We start from the raw sequence: 18,907 nt of genomic DNA, 5'->3' as shown, positions 1-18,907 counted from the left end.
AAAACTTGCAATCTTTCTTTTACACATCCCATTAAAATCAAATTACTCTATTTCGCATCCTGCTGTAATGGGTTATATTTCTCCCACATCAGACAGAATGTCTGCAGACTAACTAGGCTGTAGCTGTAAAGTTTTTCATCTTTCTCGTGGCTCGTATTATTACTATACTTGTACCAAGAAGGCTAGGCTTCTCCGCCGCTGCCGCTGGCAGGATGTGGCTGGTCCACACACTAGTGCGTTTGCAGGGACGTGAAACAAATGCGGAGCCTGATCAAAGCCCGAAGTGAAGCAAAGCACGGCTGACTCTGGGCAAGCGATGGCTGGATGTGTGTGTTCCGATGGCCGGAGGGAGGCGGCCGGCAGGCAGGCGGGCGGGGGGAGGGCGCTGCAAAGCAGGCTCAAACGTGGTCCTGTTGTCAAAGCTGTGTTTTCTTCTTGTCAATCTGCTCCGATTGGGGAGACGTGCCTGGCTTCTCAAGCAATCAGTGCGCAGGCGCATATCATTCCCGAGCCCCAGTGAAATGCTCTTGGACGTAGGAAGGGGATCACCCTCTTTCCCTGTCTGTGTTTCCTTCCCTCTCTCTCCTCCCCCCACGTCTCTCTGTTCCTCTGCTTAGCCCAGGCCCCCTTGTTGTCTTTAACGTCGCCTACTCCCTAGGAAACAGTATCCCCCCAGCTCCCACTCCTCTACCTAGGCTATCTGAAGCCAGTTGTGCCTGTTGATTACTCTCTTTCTCCCCCCCCCCCCCCCGCTTGCTTGATTTCAAACCTTTGGATGGTGTTTTGGTGTCATTAGGAGATTATCATCCCTGGAGCTCCAGCGAGGGGCTGTGGGGGGAGGAAGAGGCTGGAATAATACACAACTGAGATTTTGACTCTGTCCTGCAGCAGCCATCCCAGCGATCTCTGGATACCAGGTTGCACCTGGTCCCTCCCTAGGGCTGCTTCTGGTTGCTAGTAGGTTGGCTCTGGTTGCCGGCTCCTAGGAGGCTTTGCAGCTGGGGGTTGCCGGCTCCTAGTTGGCGGCGGCTGCTGCTCCAGCTCGCAGCGCCCCCCCCCCCCCCCCCCATGAGCAGAGAGGCAGAGGAGCAGCAGCAGGGGACGCCAGGAGGAGCATTCCTTCCCCGGGGTTTATGAATGGCACTGACATGGAGGAAATACCGTTTCAGAAAGTCAAGACCAAGAGGAAGACGTGCTGCCGCTGCTGCTGCTCCCCCCCGGCCGCGGGCGCCGGGCTGGGGGGAGCCCCTCCGCCGCCGCTGCTGGATGCCGTCGCCTGCGAGGACGAGTTCGACTGCAAGGAGCTGGAGTCCCTCTTCCAGAGCTACAACCTGAAGCTGGAGCAGACCTCCACCCTCAAGGCGCTGGCCGTGCTCATCGTGCTGACCGCCAGCCTGGCCCTGGTGGAGCTGCTCTCCGGCCCCAGCCTGACCATCTCCAAGGGCTCGCACCCGGTGCACTGCATCGTCTTCCTCTCCCTCTTCATCGTCACCAACGTCAAGTACCTGCAGGTCACCCAGCTGCAGCAGATCGTCAAGCTGACCCTGCTCTTCAGCTTCACCTTCTCCTTCCTCTGCTGCCCCTTCTCGCTGGGCGCCTACGGCCTGGAGCCCCCCAGCGCCCCCGAGCAGGGCATGTGGCAGCTCATGCTGGTCACCTTCGTCTCCTACTCGCTGCTGCCCGTGCGGACCCTGCTCGCCATCGTCTTCGGGCTGGTGGTGGCCGTCTCCCACCTCATCGTCACCGCCAGCTCGGTCAGTGCCAAGAGGCAGCGGCTCTGGAGGACGGTAAGTCCCAGGGGAAGGAGGGGAGCAGCCGGGGCGGGGGCACTGCAGCTGCTGTGTGAGCTTGGGGGGGGGGGGGTTTAGAGGATGCAGAGCGTGGGGAGTTTAGTTTGTGTGTGTGTGTGTTTGTGTGTGTGTGTATTGGACCTGGGATGTGTACAGAATTGCAGGGACGGTGTGTGCATGGTGGGACACGCGGGTTGCGGGAGAGTGTGCGTGCGTGTGTGTTTGTGTTGCCGTGTATCTGTCTGTAGCTGTATTGAGGAGGGGTCTGTACTGGGGAAGTGAGTGTGTAAGCTGGATGCACGGTGCCCGTGTGGTGCGGATTGGACGCACGGAGTGTGCCGATGGCCGGCGTGTTCACAGTCTGTCGGGGTATCAGGTATGTGTAGCGGCTAGTGGGAAGCGGTAGATGCGGAATAATCCGTGTTGGGACGTGTCGCCGTCTGCCTGCTGCTTCCCAAGCTCACAAAGTTTGGAGGGGGGATGTAGGGCAGATGGGGGGGTCAGAGTTCAGGGAGGGATATTTGGCTGCCGGGTGAAAAGGCAAGGAAACGATTTTTGATCTTGTCTAATAGTAATAATAAAAAGAAGGAGCAGCGCTTCGTCAATGGGGAAAAGACAGGGACGCTTCATGCGGGAGATGCAGTCAATGAAGATAAATAAATCCCATCTGACTCACGATAGACTTGGAATAGGTAGCTAGACTTGTTTGGTGAGATCGCCATGAACTGACATTCTTATTTTTTTTCCACAGGCTCAAACTCAAACCTCCCCATTCCTCAACCCCAAATAGCAGAGCTCAGGGGAGCTGGAGAAACTCCTGGGAAGAGGGTGGGAAGCCAGACATGGAAGTCCCACTTCCCTCTTCTCCCAGTATGCATGGCATTCCCAGCTTAGTTTCCCAATTCCAGCCACTTCCTCCTCCCCTTGCAGATTAGTTAGGATGTCATTGAACTTCCTAGCAGTCTTTCCCCCCACAAGCATTAATCTGGTGATGCCTCCCTCTGCAGCATTTTTGGGAATGTGCTGCTGCACTCCCCTCCATCCTCTGTGCCCCCCTCCCAGGGGTGGCTATTTATAGCCCTGCAGGGCTTTCTCCAGTTCCCATGGCCTGATGGGCGATACTGGGAATGGGGGAGGAGAGTAGGGAGATGCGCATGTTTGAAGCGGTGGGGCTAGGAGTCAGGATTGTCTGATTGTTCTATTATGTTGTGTATCTGAACCACTGGGAAGGACTGATTTATTCTCTCTAGAACTGGGTCAGTTATGTTTGCTCTTAAGAGGAGCAATAATGGATCTTAGGGATTTTAGATTAATATTTAGTGATACTTTATTCCTTGTTTAGATTATTTGCTACTTTACTGCTTTTGATTTTTGATGTTATTCTCCTTGGTCGTATTAGGCTGCGTTGTAACACTTAGACCATACCCCCCAGATACAGTAACAAACACACAGTCACATGCACCAAGGCATGCATTCATACACCTTCACCTCGAATCTCACACACACATATATGGATATAATAGATAGCCAAGGAAGTGAGGTTGCTGGAACTACAGGATTACTCTTGGCTTGATGCTGGTGGACAAAATAAATTGTATGTTTTGAAGGGGAAGAGAGAGATAAGCCGAGCTTTGATTTACCCAGATAATCTGATGGGTCTATTTTTAAGTGCGTGAGTTAAAATTTCCATGAGAAAGAGGGACTGCTGATGAAATTCAGGGGGTCTTCATTGAAACCATCCAAAAGGATAAAAGAAAAACACTGAAATACTCTGCTTTGAATGGGGTTACAGACTGCTTCGTGTACCAGAAGTCGGGAAGCTTTTACTCCCAAGTGGAGCCCGGGCAATCCTAATTCCCATGACACGGGGGCAGATATTCATTTGATACTGGGTTACAGCTATGTGTGACACCTGCTGTCCCACCAGAATTACCCAAAGGATCTAACTTGCACCACGCCTCTGTTTATGATATTATCTTACCCGGGGCTTGACGATAAACATTTCGATAAGCTGTTTGTCCTCTTATTGATCTCTCCTCAGCTAATCGACAGACAATGTTAAAAAATCCTGCTAGAGGCTGGTATAGAACTGTACATTTTCCCCCTTACAAAGTAATTTGTCATGTATACAAAGTCCCATGGGCATTGTGCTTTGGTGAGAATATTAGGCAGAAACCTGCTCGAAGTCGAGCAGATTATTTGGTCTGTGAATTTAACAGATATGTGTGTTGATTTGTCCCCTGTTTGCAAGCAAATTGCCTTGTGATTTGAACAGGAACACTTTGTGCTCTTCTTATGATGAAGTTATCGGTTTTTTGCACAATATGTTCACAACCGTCGAAATTCTGAAGCCTGCATAATACCAGAGTAATTGCGTCTTATGTGGGCATCCTGGGGGCAGCACAGTCCTTTTGCAGGAGCTTTTCCTATGCATGAGCTGCAATAGCAGTTGTGTCTCAGGCCAGGGATGTGCTCTAGTTACAGGATTTAATTCAGCCGGCCCTCAGTGCTCCCTTCCGTGCCAGCCTGTATGGATGCAGGACACAGTCAGTTGTCCAGGCTTGTGGAGCTGTGCAGAGCCGCAACCAAATGAAAGGGTTTGCATGGGCCCTGTAAATTGAGATTTTTTGCAACCAGACATGCAGAGCAATAGAACAACTGAGGTCAGCTTTTTCAAACATGACCTCTGACTCCCGGGTGCCTCACCTTTTGGGAGCCCAACTAGACATGCATTGGCTCTGATCTTCAGAAATGCTCAGTGCCCATAACTCCCACTGAAGTGAGTTTTCAGCAAAATCAGGCCCAATGTGTCTGAAGCTGGACTCGCCAAAACAGAGGCACCCAAATTCAGAGGCCACTTTTCAAAAGTTTTTGGCCGTAAGGTTTTCATTCCATTATAAACAGAGTTTCTTTATATCCAAGTCCTCCATCAGGCCCTGATCCTGGTCCCATTGAAGTGCCAAACTCCCATGGACTTCAGTGGTGTGGGATCAGTCCCTAATTAGGCTCTTCTAAAATTTGCATTCATATAAAAGTATGAACAATTTAGCATATTAAAACCAATAGACTAGCTTATTGTGAAAATAGCTTTTGATGAGGTTCAGCCTTAAGTGAACTTCAGGAATATTTAGATCAAATGTGATTGTGGTTAGTAATTCAGGGAGTTGGTTATGGTGACTCCCTGGCTTATTTCACATAGCTTTCTACACCACTCGAGGTGTTCACTCCAAGTCAGGGTTAAAGCACATTGACAGGGTAAGATGGAGAAAATTGCACTGTAGCTGTCCATTCTGTACCTGTTTGTGACTAAATGGGGGATCCCAATCCCCAATGTTGACTGAATAATTGTAGTAAAATAAAATATAAAAATTGAATGTTACTTATGTATAACATACCTAGGGTGAAATCCTGACATTGAAGTTAATAATAAAACTCCTATTGACTTCATTGGGAGCAGGATTTCACCTATTTTTGTATATATAGCTACAACATAGACATAAAGGTCTACATAGTATAGGTAGTCAATAGCATTTTAGCCATATGACTCTCACTGACTGCAGTGGGAGTCTTGAAATAAAATATTGCATGTTGACTATTTCTCCCTCGCCTCCAGTGTTTTTGTGAGCAAAACCATAAAGTAGTATGTGGAAAAGGTAGAACCTACAAAGGAAGATTTAATGACATTTGCACTAGTTTGATTTATTTATGAAGTGCCCAAACATGTGCTTAGTGCTTAACAGCACAGTTAAAAATACGTAATCCCTGCCCCAAAAGCTTAGTCTAATTTATGTTGAGATTCAATGAGTGCATTATAGACACTAAAGGCAGATGGGGTGAGCAAGGGTTACTGTCATTATTTATCCGTGGTGTGGGCTCATCTTCATGTCTTAAGTTGCTGTTAAACAAATTAACTTTGTATAACATTTTAAATATTTTGATCTCTTGGTCATTAAAAGCATATATATAGTATTAAAAAAAACCCTATAGGTATATCATACCTATCATATATATACACACACACACACACACACACCTGCAAGTACAGTAGGTGAGTACTTGTAAAGTAGTAGGCATGCGGTAACACCCTGCTGATACAGAAGTGTATATGCAAACCAAAGAACTGCAACACAAATTAACAGACCAAAGCAGAAACAGGGATGCCATTTTAAATTACCATAAATATATCTTGTTTTTAACACTGTGGACAGAGCAATATTTTTATACTATACCCTTCAATCTATTTTATATTTAAATGTATTTCAAGCTGAAAATTTATTGGGTCAAGCCAGTAACGAAATAGTGCCAGCTTGGAAAATGGATGAGTAGAGGGGAACTGGTAAATTATGGAAAGAGCAGCCGAAGGGAGGCGGGTGATTTAGAAAATGTTGAAATAACACATTTTTATGCCCTTTAACATTTACAATTTGTTTAAGTTAATGTAGCACTTCCCAGACCACTGGCAAAATAATCCACAATATCACACAGTGTTGTCCACATTTTGTGTTGTATATGGTTCGTATTTTTCTGCTAGTGTGGAAAAGGCAGTTAGTTAATTAACCACATTGTTGACAGGACTGTTGATCCCCCTGTTCCCTTTGCAAAACAGAGGTGAGGTCTAGTGGTCTAATAAAAGGAGTGGCAGTCAAGAGCTACTAAATTTTAATCCAGTATCTGATGCAGTCTTGTCTTGTTGCATTGGACTAGTTGCTTACTTCCTCTGCTTCATTTTCCACATTTATGCAGTAGTTAATATTGGAAAGCATTATGTACAAGAAGTGCCAAGTATGTCCCTAGTCTCGCAAATGCTTCTGCATATCAGTAGTCCCATTGAAATCCATGGGATTCTCCACATGCCTAAAGTTACAAAGTGTTTGTAGGATTAGGGCCAACATTGGTACTGTATTCAACCTCTATGCATAACTTCTAGCTGAATTCATCCTGTATTTGAAGGAAACTTATTTTTGGAAGGGTGAAGGACACTGATGTCTTTGTAGTTAAAGTAGAATTTTAGTCTTCAGTTACAACATATCTTGAAAAGTGGTGAATAGGGAAGTTTCTGGTGAGTTGGAGACAGGGTGCCATTTGTTTCTGCAGAGTGTAGAGTTGCATTTTAAAAAATCACGTGAAGGGCTAGAGTTGTGAAGATGATTTTGCCCATGTGAACTAAATATAAACTAATAGCTTTGGCTTCCTAAGTCTGTAGACAGGTATATTTAGTATTGTACCACTGTTGCTGCTTAGGGACTAGGCAGCAACAGAATGCAGTTTCAAAACTAATGAGTTTCTCAGCTGTGTTTGAGAACCAGTGGGCATCAGTGAAACTGACAAAAATCACATAGAACTGAGGAAATCATTAACAATGAATAATTTGTCAGGTAAGTTTAGCTACTTTTTTTCTGCTTACAGAATGTCTGTGAGCAGACAATGCTTCCCTCACATTTCTTCAAACATATATTTATCAAATTCTTTTGCACTTTAAAAAATTATCTGAGTTGTTGTTTACATTTCTATACAAATATTCATTATTTAAACTATGCCGGATAGTTGTGATTGGTGAAATAACATAGATTTTTTATTTTTTTATTTATTTGTATTTTTGCAGTCCTTAGGTGCCCCAGTCACAGACCAAGAACTCCCTTTTGCTAGGTTCTGTATTTTAAAAAATGGCCATTGCCCCAAAGAGCTTACAGTTCTGACTGCTGATTGGATGAGAATGAAAAAAAATTCTTTTGGGGTTTTTGTTTTTCATATCCCATTTCTAGGAATAGTAAACTCATTTAGAACCATGAGTACAACTGTAGAGACCTCAGAGGAAAGAATCGTAGAATATCTGGGTTGGAAGGGACCTCAAGAAGTCATCTAGTCCAAGGCTCTGCTCAAAGCAGAACGGAAATGTTATACTAATATAGTTTAGAAACTTACAGAGCTAACTAAAATAGTGTTCCAACACACAATAATGATACATTCAAAGGTTGGATATCTTGAGCTCTACCAGGACTAGAAACAAATGTCCCATTAGAATGAAAGCTTCTGGCTTTCTAACAACATAACATAGCTGTCTCAAGCTCTGATGCCTTGGAATGATAGAAGTTGCCCAGGTATGGCGGAGGGAGGAGGATAGACAGAATGCAGACAGAGAAGGTGGTCATCATTTGGGTAGGAGCATCACATGGAGTGTATGTGTAATTATAGTTTAGGCTTGAGCTGGTCACAGCAGCATACTTAAGGTTGGGGCAGATATTCCCCCCCCCCCGTGTAAGTGCAAAATTTGGCTCCAACTATTTCTTTTATTTTTTCTGTATGAATTTTTCAATTACAGTTGTAATACAGTACCCTACTATATATATCTGGTATAGCGCAATATCTAGATATTGAGGGTTTCAGATTGGTTTGATCAGATTTAACTACAATCATTAATCTCATGTGTTTCAGTGTCTTTGCATTGTGTGATATGATCCTTTCTAACTAGGGTGGCTGTGGTGAAAAGTTTCATTTATAACCTTCTTAAGTTTTGTTGCTTGTCAATGTAAGTAAATTTATTATTCTCTCTCTCTCTCTCTCTCTCTCTCTCTCTCTCTCTCTTTCTCTCTCATATAGTCATCTATGCTGCTTTCATTTCCATAAACAGCTGGCAGACATAAAACAACAGCTTTTGGCTGTCTTATGATTTTTAAATTCAGAGGGCCAGATCCTCACTTTTACTTTAGATGTAGTGATAATGGGAGTAGCACAAATCAAAGCCAAATGCAGATGGCACATTTGGAAGGCAGGAGAAGAGCCTAATAGCATCATCCTTCACTGTTCCTAAGCTCATGTTTGCTTTTCTGCATGAACACTAAGTTGTCCCATGGGATCTCTAGGTTTTGCGGGGGTGGGGTATAGAAGGGGGACAGGGTGATGCCATTCTATGTAGCTTTATTCCCTGGCAAATTAATGAAATTTCATAAGGAAATTCCAGCAGGACTTAATGCTGCCGTATTCTACTCCCCTTGGAATGTTGCTATCAGGGAGGAAATCAGTGGGTGTACAACTGCTGAAGGAGCACTGCTGCTGGGAACTGTAGGAGACTGGGGAGCAACACAGGGGTCAGGTCCTCTTCGCAGATACTCCAAGATCTCTAGGGTTGGGAACTAGATCCTTGGGTTAGCATGCTTGGAGGGGCTTGTGAACCCTTGTCCCCAAAGAAGGGAAGGTAGCTCCTGTTTTCTGTTACTTCTAAGCTGCAGAAATATGTGATTTCCCCCCCCCCCCCGCTTCCTCGCCCTCCACCCCCTACCACAGGACCACTTTTGCTCCAGAGAAGATGGTATCGCTCAAAATCTTTACAATCTGAAGTACATAGTTCAGGAGTTTTGAGGAAACAGCATTTTCACTACACTGTCCATCCATCTGTACTAATCTGAGGGAAATATTGACTTCAGTAGAGTTATTCTGGATTTACACTAGTGTTACTGGGCCAAATTCTCATCTCAGTGTGGGTAAATGTAACAATACAATGCAAATGTAATACAATGCAAATTTATTCTGAGTAGCATTTTCATACAAAGAGTATCCCAAAAATTCTTGTACAGAGTGAAATAGTAAATTGCGATGTAAGGAGAAAACTTATTTAGGCCAGGCCAGGTAGATTACAACAGAAATACAGATCCAGTGTTGCCCAAGACACTATTTTCTTGGGTGTTTCAGAAATTGCAGGGCTGTAAAATGTTCCATAGGAAAGAAGAAATGCACACTACCTGGATGCATTAAAATATACCTATGGTAGAAAGTGCTATTGACACAATCCAGAAGTTGCCTTTTTGCACACAGGAGTGCATTATTGAATTTGCTAACAATGGTTATGCAGCTTTTGAGATAAACATAAGGCTTACAATTAATTGTCCTTTCCAACTGTTGCCACAAGAAAAATGTCTCTAATTATAGCAGATCTACTAGTCTGCCTTTCTTTCACAGAGTACTTTAGTTGTTCATTCATATACTATAATAGCAGAGGCATTTTTTAGACTTCTATAATTCACTTATGAAGCTCTGAGGACTATAAGTAATTATCCACCCACACGCAATTAGGAAATAAAGCAACATTAATAAACACATTTAGAATGGAGCCTTGCTTAAAATATACTCATAGAATGAAGTATTGACAAGCCAGAAAAAAATACTGTGTTTGAGTAGTGCTTATGTAGTTTCCTACTTAAAAGCTGAGAATGGGCCAGTACTTCTAGTGTTCGCTATGGCATTAACTGCCAACTAGATCCTCTAGTTCAGAGCGAAGAATTCCCTCTTCCTGTACCGCGATGCCTGTTACTGGGGTTGAACACAATGTTGGATAGTCTCATGTTTGAGGTTTGGGAGGAAAACAAGCTAAAAGAGACAATTAATAAATTCAGGTCACATTTTCATAAAAATGACTTTAAAATGAGTAATGCTGTGTTTTGCCATGCTGTTTGGTTTTGTTGATACTATGAAATGCACCCCTTCATACAGCAGCATTTGTCTCAATCCAGAGGGACCAGGCGAGGCTGTCATCCCACTTATGGTCCACTTAAGCCCTTATTACAGGGCTTTGTGGAGACTTATGGGGTGTGTGGGTCCTGCATAGGTCTTCTGCACTGGGGTGAATTCCACTCACAGTGCCCAAATAAAGTGGAATTCCATTTAATGGGACTTGCTAAGGAGGTCAGAGTGTGTTTACGTGCATCTGAAGAAGTGGTTTTTTACCCATGAAAGCTTATGCCCAAATAAATCTAAGGTGCCCCTGGACTGCTTGTTGTTTCTGCTTGTAGAGAAACTCATCTGTAAAACAAAAAATGACATCAGCACCACTCAGCCAGGGTTCCACTGTATTTCAACATAGTATTTGCCTATCTTTACATCTTGATCCTTGTCTTTTTTCTCTACATAGGATTGTAGCAGGGTAGACCCGGATGTCAGAAGAAACCTAGTTCCTTATGTCTGCATTAGGAGCGATAAGTCTGCCCTACTTGCGTTCAACTAAGCTTTGAAATGTAGTTTCTGGTTGTTTTGAAATCAGTGTAATCTTTGTGTTGAAAGAGTGAATGGAGCCCCCCCCTCCCCTCCAGTGGAGTAAGGGAGGAGATGAACTGACTGTAGCAGCTGTCACTATTCTACCACTTTGGAAGTTTCTTTTCGATTTTTTGATCTTCATTCCTGCACATGTGAAAAATTCACTAGAGGTTTCATCATCTTATGGAGCCAACAATTTTCCAACCCTTCCACAAGGATTGGGAGCCCTCTTGGACGGAAGGCTGGATCCTCTTAAATGCAGCCTTTTTTTTTTTTTTTTTTTATTCCAAATGCCCTATTGTTGTCTGTTGATCTCTGGAAAACCCAGCTTGAACCAGCCTATGCAAGCCTTCCCAGCGGGTGGTACCTGTCTGGGGGTGCCTACAGCCTGAGTGATTTACCGTAATCACCTGGTTTTTTTTTATTTTCTGGTGGAGCTGTGGCAACCCTTCTTCCCACTGGAATTGCATATAATCCCTGGTCCAGTGTGATACATAAACTGTTAATAAATTTAATGCCAGTAGTAGAGCTGGGTTTTGAGCAGTGGTGGAGCCACCTTCAATTCAAGCCACGTCTTGGCTTGAAAAGCCACACATACACCTAACAACTGCTGGGGGGGCAGGTGCCACTTCTATCCCCCTATGCACTTCACCACTGCTTACTACAGTATGGTCCTCCAAAGATATTGCATGTGGTTGCAATATCCGTCACAGAGCCCACTCTGATGGTATTTCTGTCATTAATGCACACAGTGAAGTGCAAGGTATATTAACACAAAGACTTCAGTGGAGCTGGAATACCCCCATAAGAAAATTGGGGGTTCCCTGGTAGTTATAACAGTTTTCCTACCAGATCTGCTCCAAGTGAGAGAATGGACCAGGGATGAGAAGACAGAGTATTCCCATGTGGATGAGGAAGCCTTGGAAGCGATTGGGGCAAGAGCTGAGATGTCCCTTGCTATCCAGGAATAGGAGACCTTCTGGCTCACCCACTGTGGCTGGAAGCTCCAGTTCAGAGGTGTTTGGACCTTGTTGTCAAAAAACTCTGATTTAATTCCACAAAGCCTAGTGAGATAGCAGCATGATCTCTGAGCCAGCCTCCCCCATCTCCCAGTGCACTCATATGATGATGAGTCAGGTTCAGTCGCAGAGCATAAGTTTAGGAAATTTACCCTTTATTGAATGAAATGAACAATATTTAAAGTGACTGAAAATCAGCCCCTGTGCACACTGTCTGCATGAAGCCTACACACCCCTAAAATCCCACTTATAGATCTATTTTGAGGCGATTAGCTGTGACTTGATGTGAATAGGCCTGGATCAATGCACAGGGATGACTTTCACTCATACACAAAACCCATCACCTACCCCACCTTAATAGGTCCTTTGTGTAGTGAAAAAGAGGAGTCAAATAGTATGCAGACTTGCTTTGAATGGTTTCTGACATTTGCTGCAACTGCATAGAAAAAATGATGTGCTAACTGGGGGAGGTACAGGGCCATGCAGTCGAAGGAAAAGCAGCAGTTGATTTGGGAAGGAGATGGATCTCGGCAATGACTAATCCAACCAAAAGAAATCAAAACTCATCTTTATCCAGAATGATCACAAGTAATAGGTCTGTCGCTCAGAAGAAAGAGATGAGATAAGGGAATTCTACTTCCAAGGCTAGAACTACTTTGTACAAGACATTGCAATGAAGGCTCTTGTTTCTGAGACTGTCCTTTGGCAATAAAACAAAGAACTCTAAAGCTGATTTATAGTATGCTGGTACATTAAATTACTATAGATCTTCTAAGCACAAACTTTAAAAGAGACTGTTCTATTCCACCATCAGAGTCCTGGAAAGGGTTGGGTTTTTTTTTTTTTTTTTAAATTACATAGCTCATGAGAGGAATAGTGCGACAAAGAGCTTTTCCTCTCCTAGGTCAGCAGCTCCAGTTAATTTAGGTTGACAATGCCTGAATGCCATTAACATCTAATATCTTTTGTGATGCCCTACGGCATGTAAAGTGGATTGATAGTGTTAGTCCAGTTCATGCTGGGCACATGTACAAATAATCATAATTGACACAAAAATCCACGAGCACTAACCGGCACCCTTTGCAGTTTCAGCAAAGAGTGGCCAAAGATTTAATTCCCCATGCCTATGCAGACTTAGAGATGGCCCCTCCAGGTCAGAGTTAATGAATATTGTGGCGGAAGCATCCATGGCCACTTGTACCATGGCTATTGTGTGGACAGCAGATTAGGCCTGTTGATCTGCCACATTTAATCAGAAACTAAAAAATTATGATAAATCCTTGGTCATGCAAGTCATCCTGTGCAGATCATAGGGAGGGCCTGCAGACATGATTCAATATGAAGAGTGCACCAGAGGACAACAATTCACAAGTTATGATTTACACCAGGGGTGGGGAAAGTTTTTGGCCTGAGGGCCACATCGGGATTCCAAAACTGTATGGATGGCTGGGTAGGGGAGGCACAGCCCCTCCCCGAACCCTAACCCTATCCTCCCCCTCCCACTTCCTGCCCCTTGACTGCCCCCCTCAGAACCCCTGACCCATCCAACCTCCTTGTGCCCTGACGCCCCCTCCTGGGACCTCCTGCCCCTAACCGCCTCCCCGGGACCCCACCCCCATCCAACCCCCCCCCCCCCCACTCCCTGACTGCCCCGACCGCTATCCACACCCCCACCCCCTGACAGGCCCCCCGGGACCCCAGCCCCTATTCAACCCCCCCAACGCCCCTTTCAGAATGCGGCCCTGCGAACATGAGTGGAGGACTCAGGAGGAACAGGGGCAGCCGCGCGGCTGGAGAGAAGCGGCGGTTTCCCCTTCAAAGCGCCGCTTCTCTCCGGCTGGCTTTGCGGCCGCCCGGTGCTCCTCCTGAGTCCTCCGCCCACGCTTGCTGTGCTCCCGCACTGCCCACTTGCTCCCCTGAGGCTGCAAATGAGCCTCCCTCCCTGCTCTCCCCTGCCCCCGCAGTGCAGCCCCCTCCCGCGCTGGCGTCGCGGCTGCAGGGGAGGGGAGACAGCGAGGGAGGGGCCGGGGACCAGCCTCCCCGGCCAGGAGTTCAAGGGCCAAGTAGGATGGTCCCGTGGGCCGGATGTGGCCCACAGGCTGTAGTTTGCCCACCTCTGATTTACACACTACTTTTTTCCATGACATAGTAGCTACTTGCATATAGGAATAGTTACTAGGTGGTTGGAGTTTTTAAACCAGAATTGCTCCATTTTTCTCTTGTTTACTTGGTTTATTGATCAGAAGAGAGCCATTTTTCTGAAGTATCAAAAATTGGTCTGAGTTAACATGCACATCTTAGATTATTAAGGTTTAGTTTGCAGAGAATGTAACTACTCCAGACCTTCCAAACTACTGTCCATTGCTAGTATTAACTTATTTAATAAATCAAAGTGGAAGGAACAAAACATAAGGCTGCTGTTGGGGTTTGTGTGTTTGTTTTTTAATGTATTGAGCCAAATATTGAGATCCTTATTCAGGCAAAATTCACATAGACTCTAAGTCAAGATCAAGTGAAAACTCAGGTCCAGATCATTTGTCGCTGCAGAAATACCTACACAGGGGCTAAAAAACTCAGTGAAATCCCCCTCAGAAAGTTTCTTGTGCAGTCTTCTGTTGAGGAAGCCCCTTGGGATCAACATGGATCTCAGAGATCTGCTGCTGGCATGGCCCCATCCACTCAGACATTAGTGTCTTCTTTGATCTGCCTTTGGACTCTCTGCAGCACCTGGGTACCACATTTTATGGAAGCTCCACAAAAAAGACAAGTCAGCCTCTAGCCATCTTAGCTTTCACCATGTTTGCTCACTGGGTCCAGTGGAGGATATCTCTCATCCTTGGTCCACTTATCTCCTGATCCCTCCTCACATAGAATTCTCTGTGAGTTATAGAGGAGAGGGAGATGCTTCTATGGAGGCAACTGGATGCCCCCTTTTCTATCTGGGGGATGAGATATCTGCATGTGTAGGGTCCCCTCTTCATGCAGAGCCAGAGAACAAGATCTGTCTCTGAGCAGACCTCAGGATTTGGCCAACTTTTGTTTTTATATAATTCGTTATTCAGGTTAGGTATAGAATATAAACAGGGTTTCTCTTTTTAGAGGGTTCATTAATTTTATTTTTAGGGTGTTGGGTTTGAGTTTTATGTAGATGCCCATAAAGTTGATTTTGTTGGCGCTTTCTCTTTGTATACACTGTAATGCGTAATGAATATTATTTACATTACTCATTGCAGAACGTCCTGCTGTAATAAGTTATCTCCTTGTAATGTTCTCTAGTGGATGTTAATGTAGTAGTGTTTAAAGTGCACGACGGAAACTTTAGTGCACACCTGCTGGGTCTGCATGGACCCATTATGTGCAACATGATTGTGTGCTTTAGAAATCACACCCCTGTAGTCTGCATTACTGCTCTGTGTAGACAAGTCCATAGATACAACTAACTGTTTCTGGTGTTTATTGGATAAACAGTTTTTTTTTTCCTTTTTTTACTTGAGTGGTTTATTGGTATTTTATTGGTTAAAACCTCAAATCAGAAGCCCCAACTATAAGGCATCTAGAAATAAAAGACTGAGGTCTCAAATATTAATAGTAATTTGTGCCTATATAAAAAAAAACGTTAGTTCTGTAAAGAATTTTATGGAAAAGCTTCATGAAGCAGTTGTTAAAATAACTAACTCTCTAAAGTCTCTCAAAGACAGAGCTGCAAATCCCAGTTCATATTAGGAGTGCAGCTGTGTGCATCTGCGCATCAAGTGTGTGTGTGTGTGTGAGAGAGAGTGAGAGAGAGAAATATTTATGGGCAAAATTAACTTGGTCTTTTGTTTGTTAACATTTTTAACAGTAATGATCTCGAAACATATGTTGTTTGTGCAACAGACAGACATTACCCCTGAAGGGTCTTCTACTGCTGTAACTTAATTGAAGCCTAACCTATTTAGTTAGTCCACAATCTAACAGGATTATTTTGGTATTACATAAATTGAATACAGTAATTCTTCTAATACGTACCCTCCTAAAAGGGAAATATCATTGGAAGTTGTTTTAAACTAAATCCCCAGCGGGGTATTACACATAAATAAAAGTAAGACTATCATCTGATTGCAATTAGTAAATGCTAACCACTTGATCCTGCCTTCAGATTTATGGATTAACGTAGGGCTTATTAAATTGATGGACAAATAGCACTGACAGTGCCAGACGTAGAGCTGAGAGGCACTAAGTAAACTTCTGCTTGCACATGTCTGCTAATGCACTTCAGTCCTGATCAGCAAAACAAATGCTGTTCCAGTTCTTGGCCTTGTGTACAAAGGCTGTGCTGTTTTTTGTAATGTGTATAAATGCCCAGTAAATTTGATGCCAACTCAATCTACTGGATTTTCATTTCTAGCCCTACGGGATTGGAACCTGAGACTTGGGAGGTGGAAGGCTAGTGCATTAGTAAACTAACTTGCTGATAGAATTCTGGCACACTGACGAACTGTACCATAGAGTCCCTCCCTCCAGCTTTCATTTTACCTTAATTTTGCCTGTGCTATCATGAAACTGCAAACTGTTCCAAGACCACTGCAATACATTGACATATTGGGTAAAAGAGATCAAACGGCTAGTGGGACATTCAAAATTGCTCAGTATCTGCCTAACTTTATTCCCACTGAAGTCAGTGGTAAAGCTCTGATTGACCTTCGATGGGTGCAGAGTTAAGCCAATGCTGAGTGCTTTTGAAAATGCAACCTCTCATCATCTTGCTCTTCATTTCGTATCCAAGCACATGTATTTTTAATCCATATCCAGATGCTTTGGCAAGAAGTAAATCTCAGAAGATACATGTAAAGGCTAAGCAAATTGCAATTCCTCTTCACTGCATCCGCTAGCCATTTCTACACAGTGGGCCAGATCTTTAAAGGTATGTAGGTGCCTAAAGATGCAGAGAGGTGCCTAGTGGGATTTTTAGAAGCATAGGTGCCTCAGTCCCATTGATTTTCACTTAACCTGCTTAGGTGCTTTTGAAAATCTCACTAGGTGTCTATCTGCATTTTTAGGCGCTTAAATAATTTTGAAAAAGTGGCCCAGCACCCTTAAAGTACCATTGCGTTGATGTCAGCCACAATGCATTTAATCAGTTCATCATGTGGAGTCATTAGCTCTGGAGCAGGTAGAGAGAATGGAGTCAATGGGTACTAAAAATATTAGGCACTGTACTTTGGGATGAAAAATAAATTGGACTTTGCATTTTGTGCAAATTACAGTTCCATTACATGCTATTTCTTGTAATAAATAAAACTAGCTATAAAATCGTGACTGGTGTGGAGAAAGTAAATAAGGAAGTGTTATTTACTCCTTCTCAGAACACAAGAACTAGGAGTCACCAAATGACATTAATAGGCAGCAGGTTTAAAACAAACAAAAGGAAGTATTTTTCACACAGCGCACAGTCAACCTGTGGAACTCCTTGCCAGAGGATGTTGTGAAGGCCAAGTCTATCACAGGGTTCAAAAAAGAACTAGATAAGTTCACGGAGGATAGGTCCATCAATGGCTATTAGCCAGGATGGACTGGGATGGTGTCCCTAGCCTCCGTTTCCCAGAAGCTGGGAATGGGTTACAGGGATGGATCCCTTGATGATTACCTGTTCTCTTCATTGCCTCTGGGGCACCTGGCATTGCCACTGTCGGAAAACAGGATACTGGGCTAGATGGACCTTTGGTCTGACCCAGTATGGCCATTCTTATTCCACATACATAATAGTTCCACCTTTGATATTAATCTTACAATAATTCCATTGCATTACTAATGCCTGGGTTTGGAATGCCTGTATTATAAGGGAAACACCAAAGAAAACCTTAATTATAGGAGTACAAATGATATCTTATAATAAGCTGTCCTCTACAACAGTGGTCTCCAAAGCGTGCGACGATCGATTGGAGGTCGCAGCAGGAGGAGCGCCGCCGGGGGGGGCGGCCCTGAGTCCTCCGGCCCATGGAGGAGCAGGGGCAGCCATGCGGCCAGCGGCCAAAAAGAAGCGGCACTTTCCCCTTCAAAGCCGGCTGGAGAGAAGCGGCTCTTTGAAGGGGAAAACGCCACTTCTCTCCAGCCGCTGGCTGCGCAGCTGCCCCTGCTCCTCCTGAGTCCTCCAGCCCATGCTCACAGGGCTACATTCTGAAAGGGGCTTTAGAGCTGCAGGCTGCCCTGGGACCTCCTTAGCCCAGGGCCCTGAAGCCCCTAAAGCCTCTGTGTTCCGGGTGGCCCTGCCTGACGTGTGGGGGGGGGGCAGCTCCCAGAATCACAGCTCCCAGAATTGAGGCCATGGGGGTGGTGCTGTGCAGCACAGATCCACCTGCACACCCCCTGCACCAAACAGGAGCTGCCCCAGGTAAGTGCTTTGCACCTCCTGGCTGGCCCAGACCTGAGCCTCCTCCCGCACCCCCACCCTGAGCGCCCTCCCACACCCTAACTCCCTCCCAGACCCCGCATCCCACCCTGAGCGCCCGCTGTATCACAAAGTGTTAAACCAAGTTTTTCAAAAATAATAAAGCATATTCAATCACATTGCTCTCACTAAAAATATTATTAATAATAATTTTTTTAGTGAGAGCAAAAAGGTTTTTTGTACTGTTAATAAATAAAATAAAATAAAATAAATTTTAAAAATATTGTTTATTTCATCTTTATCTCATCGGTTTTTAATTTCTATTTTTTGTATATGTTTTATAATTTACATAATTTATTAGTACAGTAGTACATGTATATAATTTATACATAAATAAATATACATATATTGGAGGTGCGTGCTCAAAAACTTTTTACTGATAGGGGTGCGCAATCAAAAAAGTTTGGAGACCACTGCTCTGCAATACCGGAGCATTCCCAGGCAGCAGTACTCAAGAGCAGAAGTAGCCTCGTGATATTTTTTTTAATTTGCCCCACAGTGCTTTGCAAAAAGTGAGCTTGCATGATGCTATAGTCACACGTGTTGTATCGTCTTGCAGCAAACTCATAGAAAAGGCAAAAGATGCCTCTCTGCACATTAGTAATTTTGTGACCCAGTACACTAGTTACATATCCTGAAACATGTCT

The 18,907-nt window shown here is 44.4% G+C and overlaps 1 protein-coding gene across 3 annotated transcripts in view; it reads left to right on the top strand.

Moving 5' to 3' along the window:
• Positions 1-460: 460 nt before the first annotated feature.
• Positions 461-18,907, top strand: part of ADCY1 (adenylate cyclase 1) — a 225,643-nt gene continuing 207,196 nt past the window's right edge. The window contains exon 1 of one of the 3 annotated variants that reach the window (XR_012157423.2): positions 461-1,787. Coding sequence is in view for 2 of the 3 variants with exons in the window: in XM_073332758.2 (XP_073188859.1) it covers positions 1,134-1,787 (654 nt within the window). In the remaining variant the exon portion in view is untranslated. Of the gene's footprint in view, positions 1,788-1,903; positions 2,167-18,907 lie in introns of those variants that run through there. The other 2 variants (XM_073332758.2, XM_073332760.1) reach the window with 2 other exon arrangements.

Source organism: Lepidochelys kempii, chromosome 2 (genome assembly GCF_965140285.1).
Source record: "Lepidochelys kempii isolate rLepKem1 chromosome 2, rLepKem1.hap1, whole genome shotgun sequence".
NCBI classification, from domain to species: Eukaryota; Metazoa; Chordata; order Testudines; family Cheloniidae; genus Lepidochelys; species Lepidochelys kempii.
This window is presented reverse-complemented; position numbering and strand designations above follow the sequence as displayed.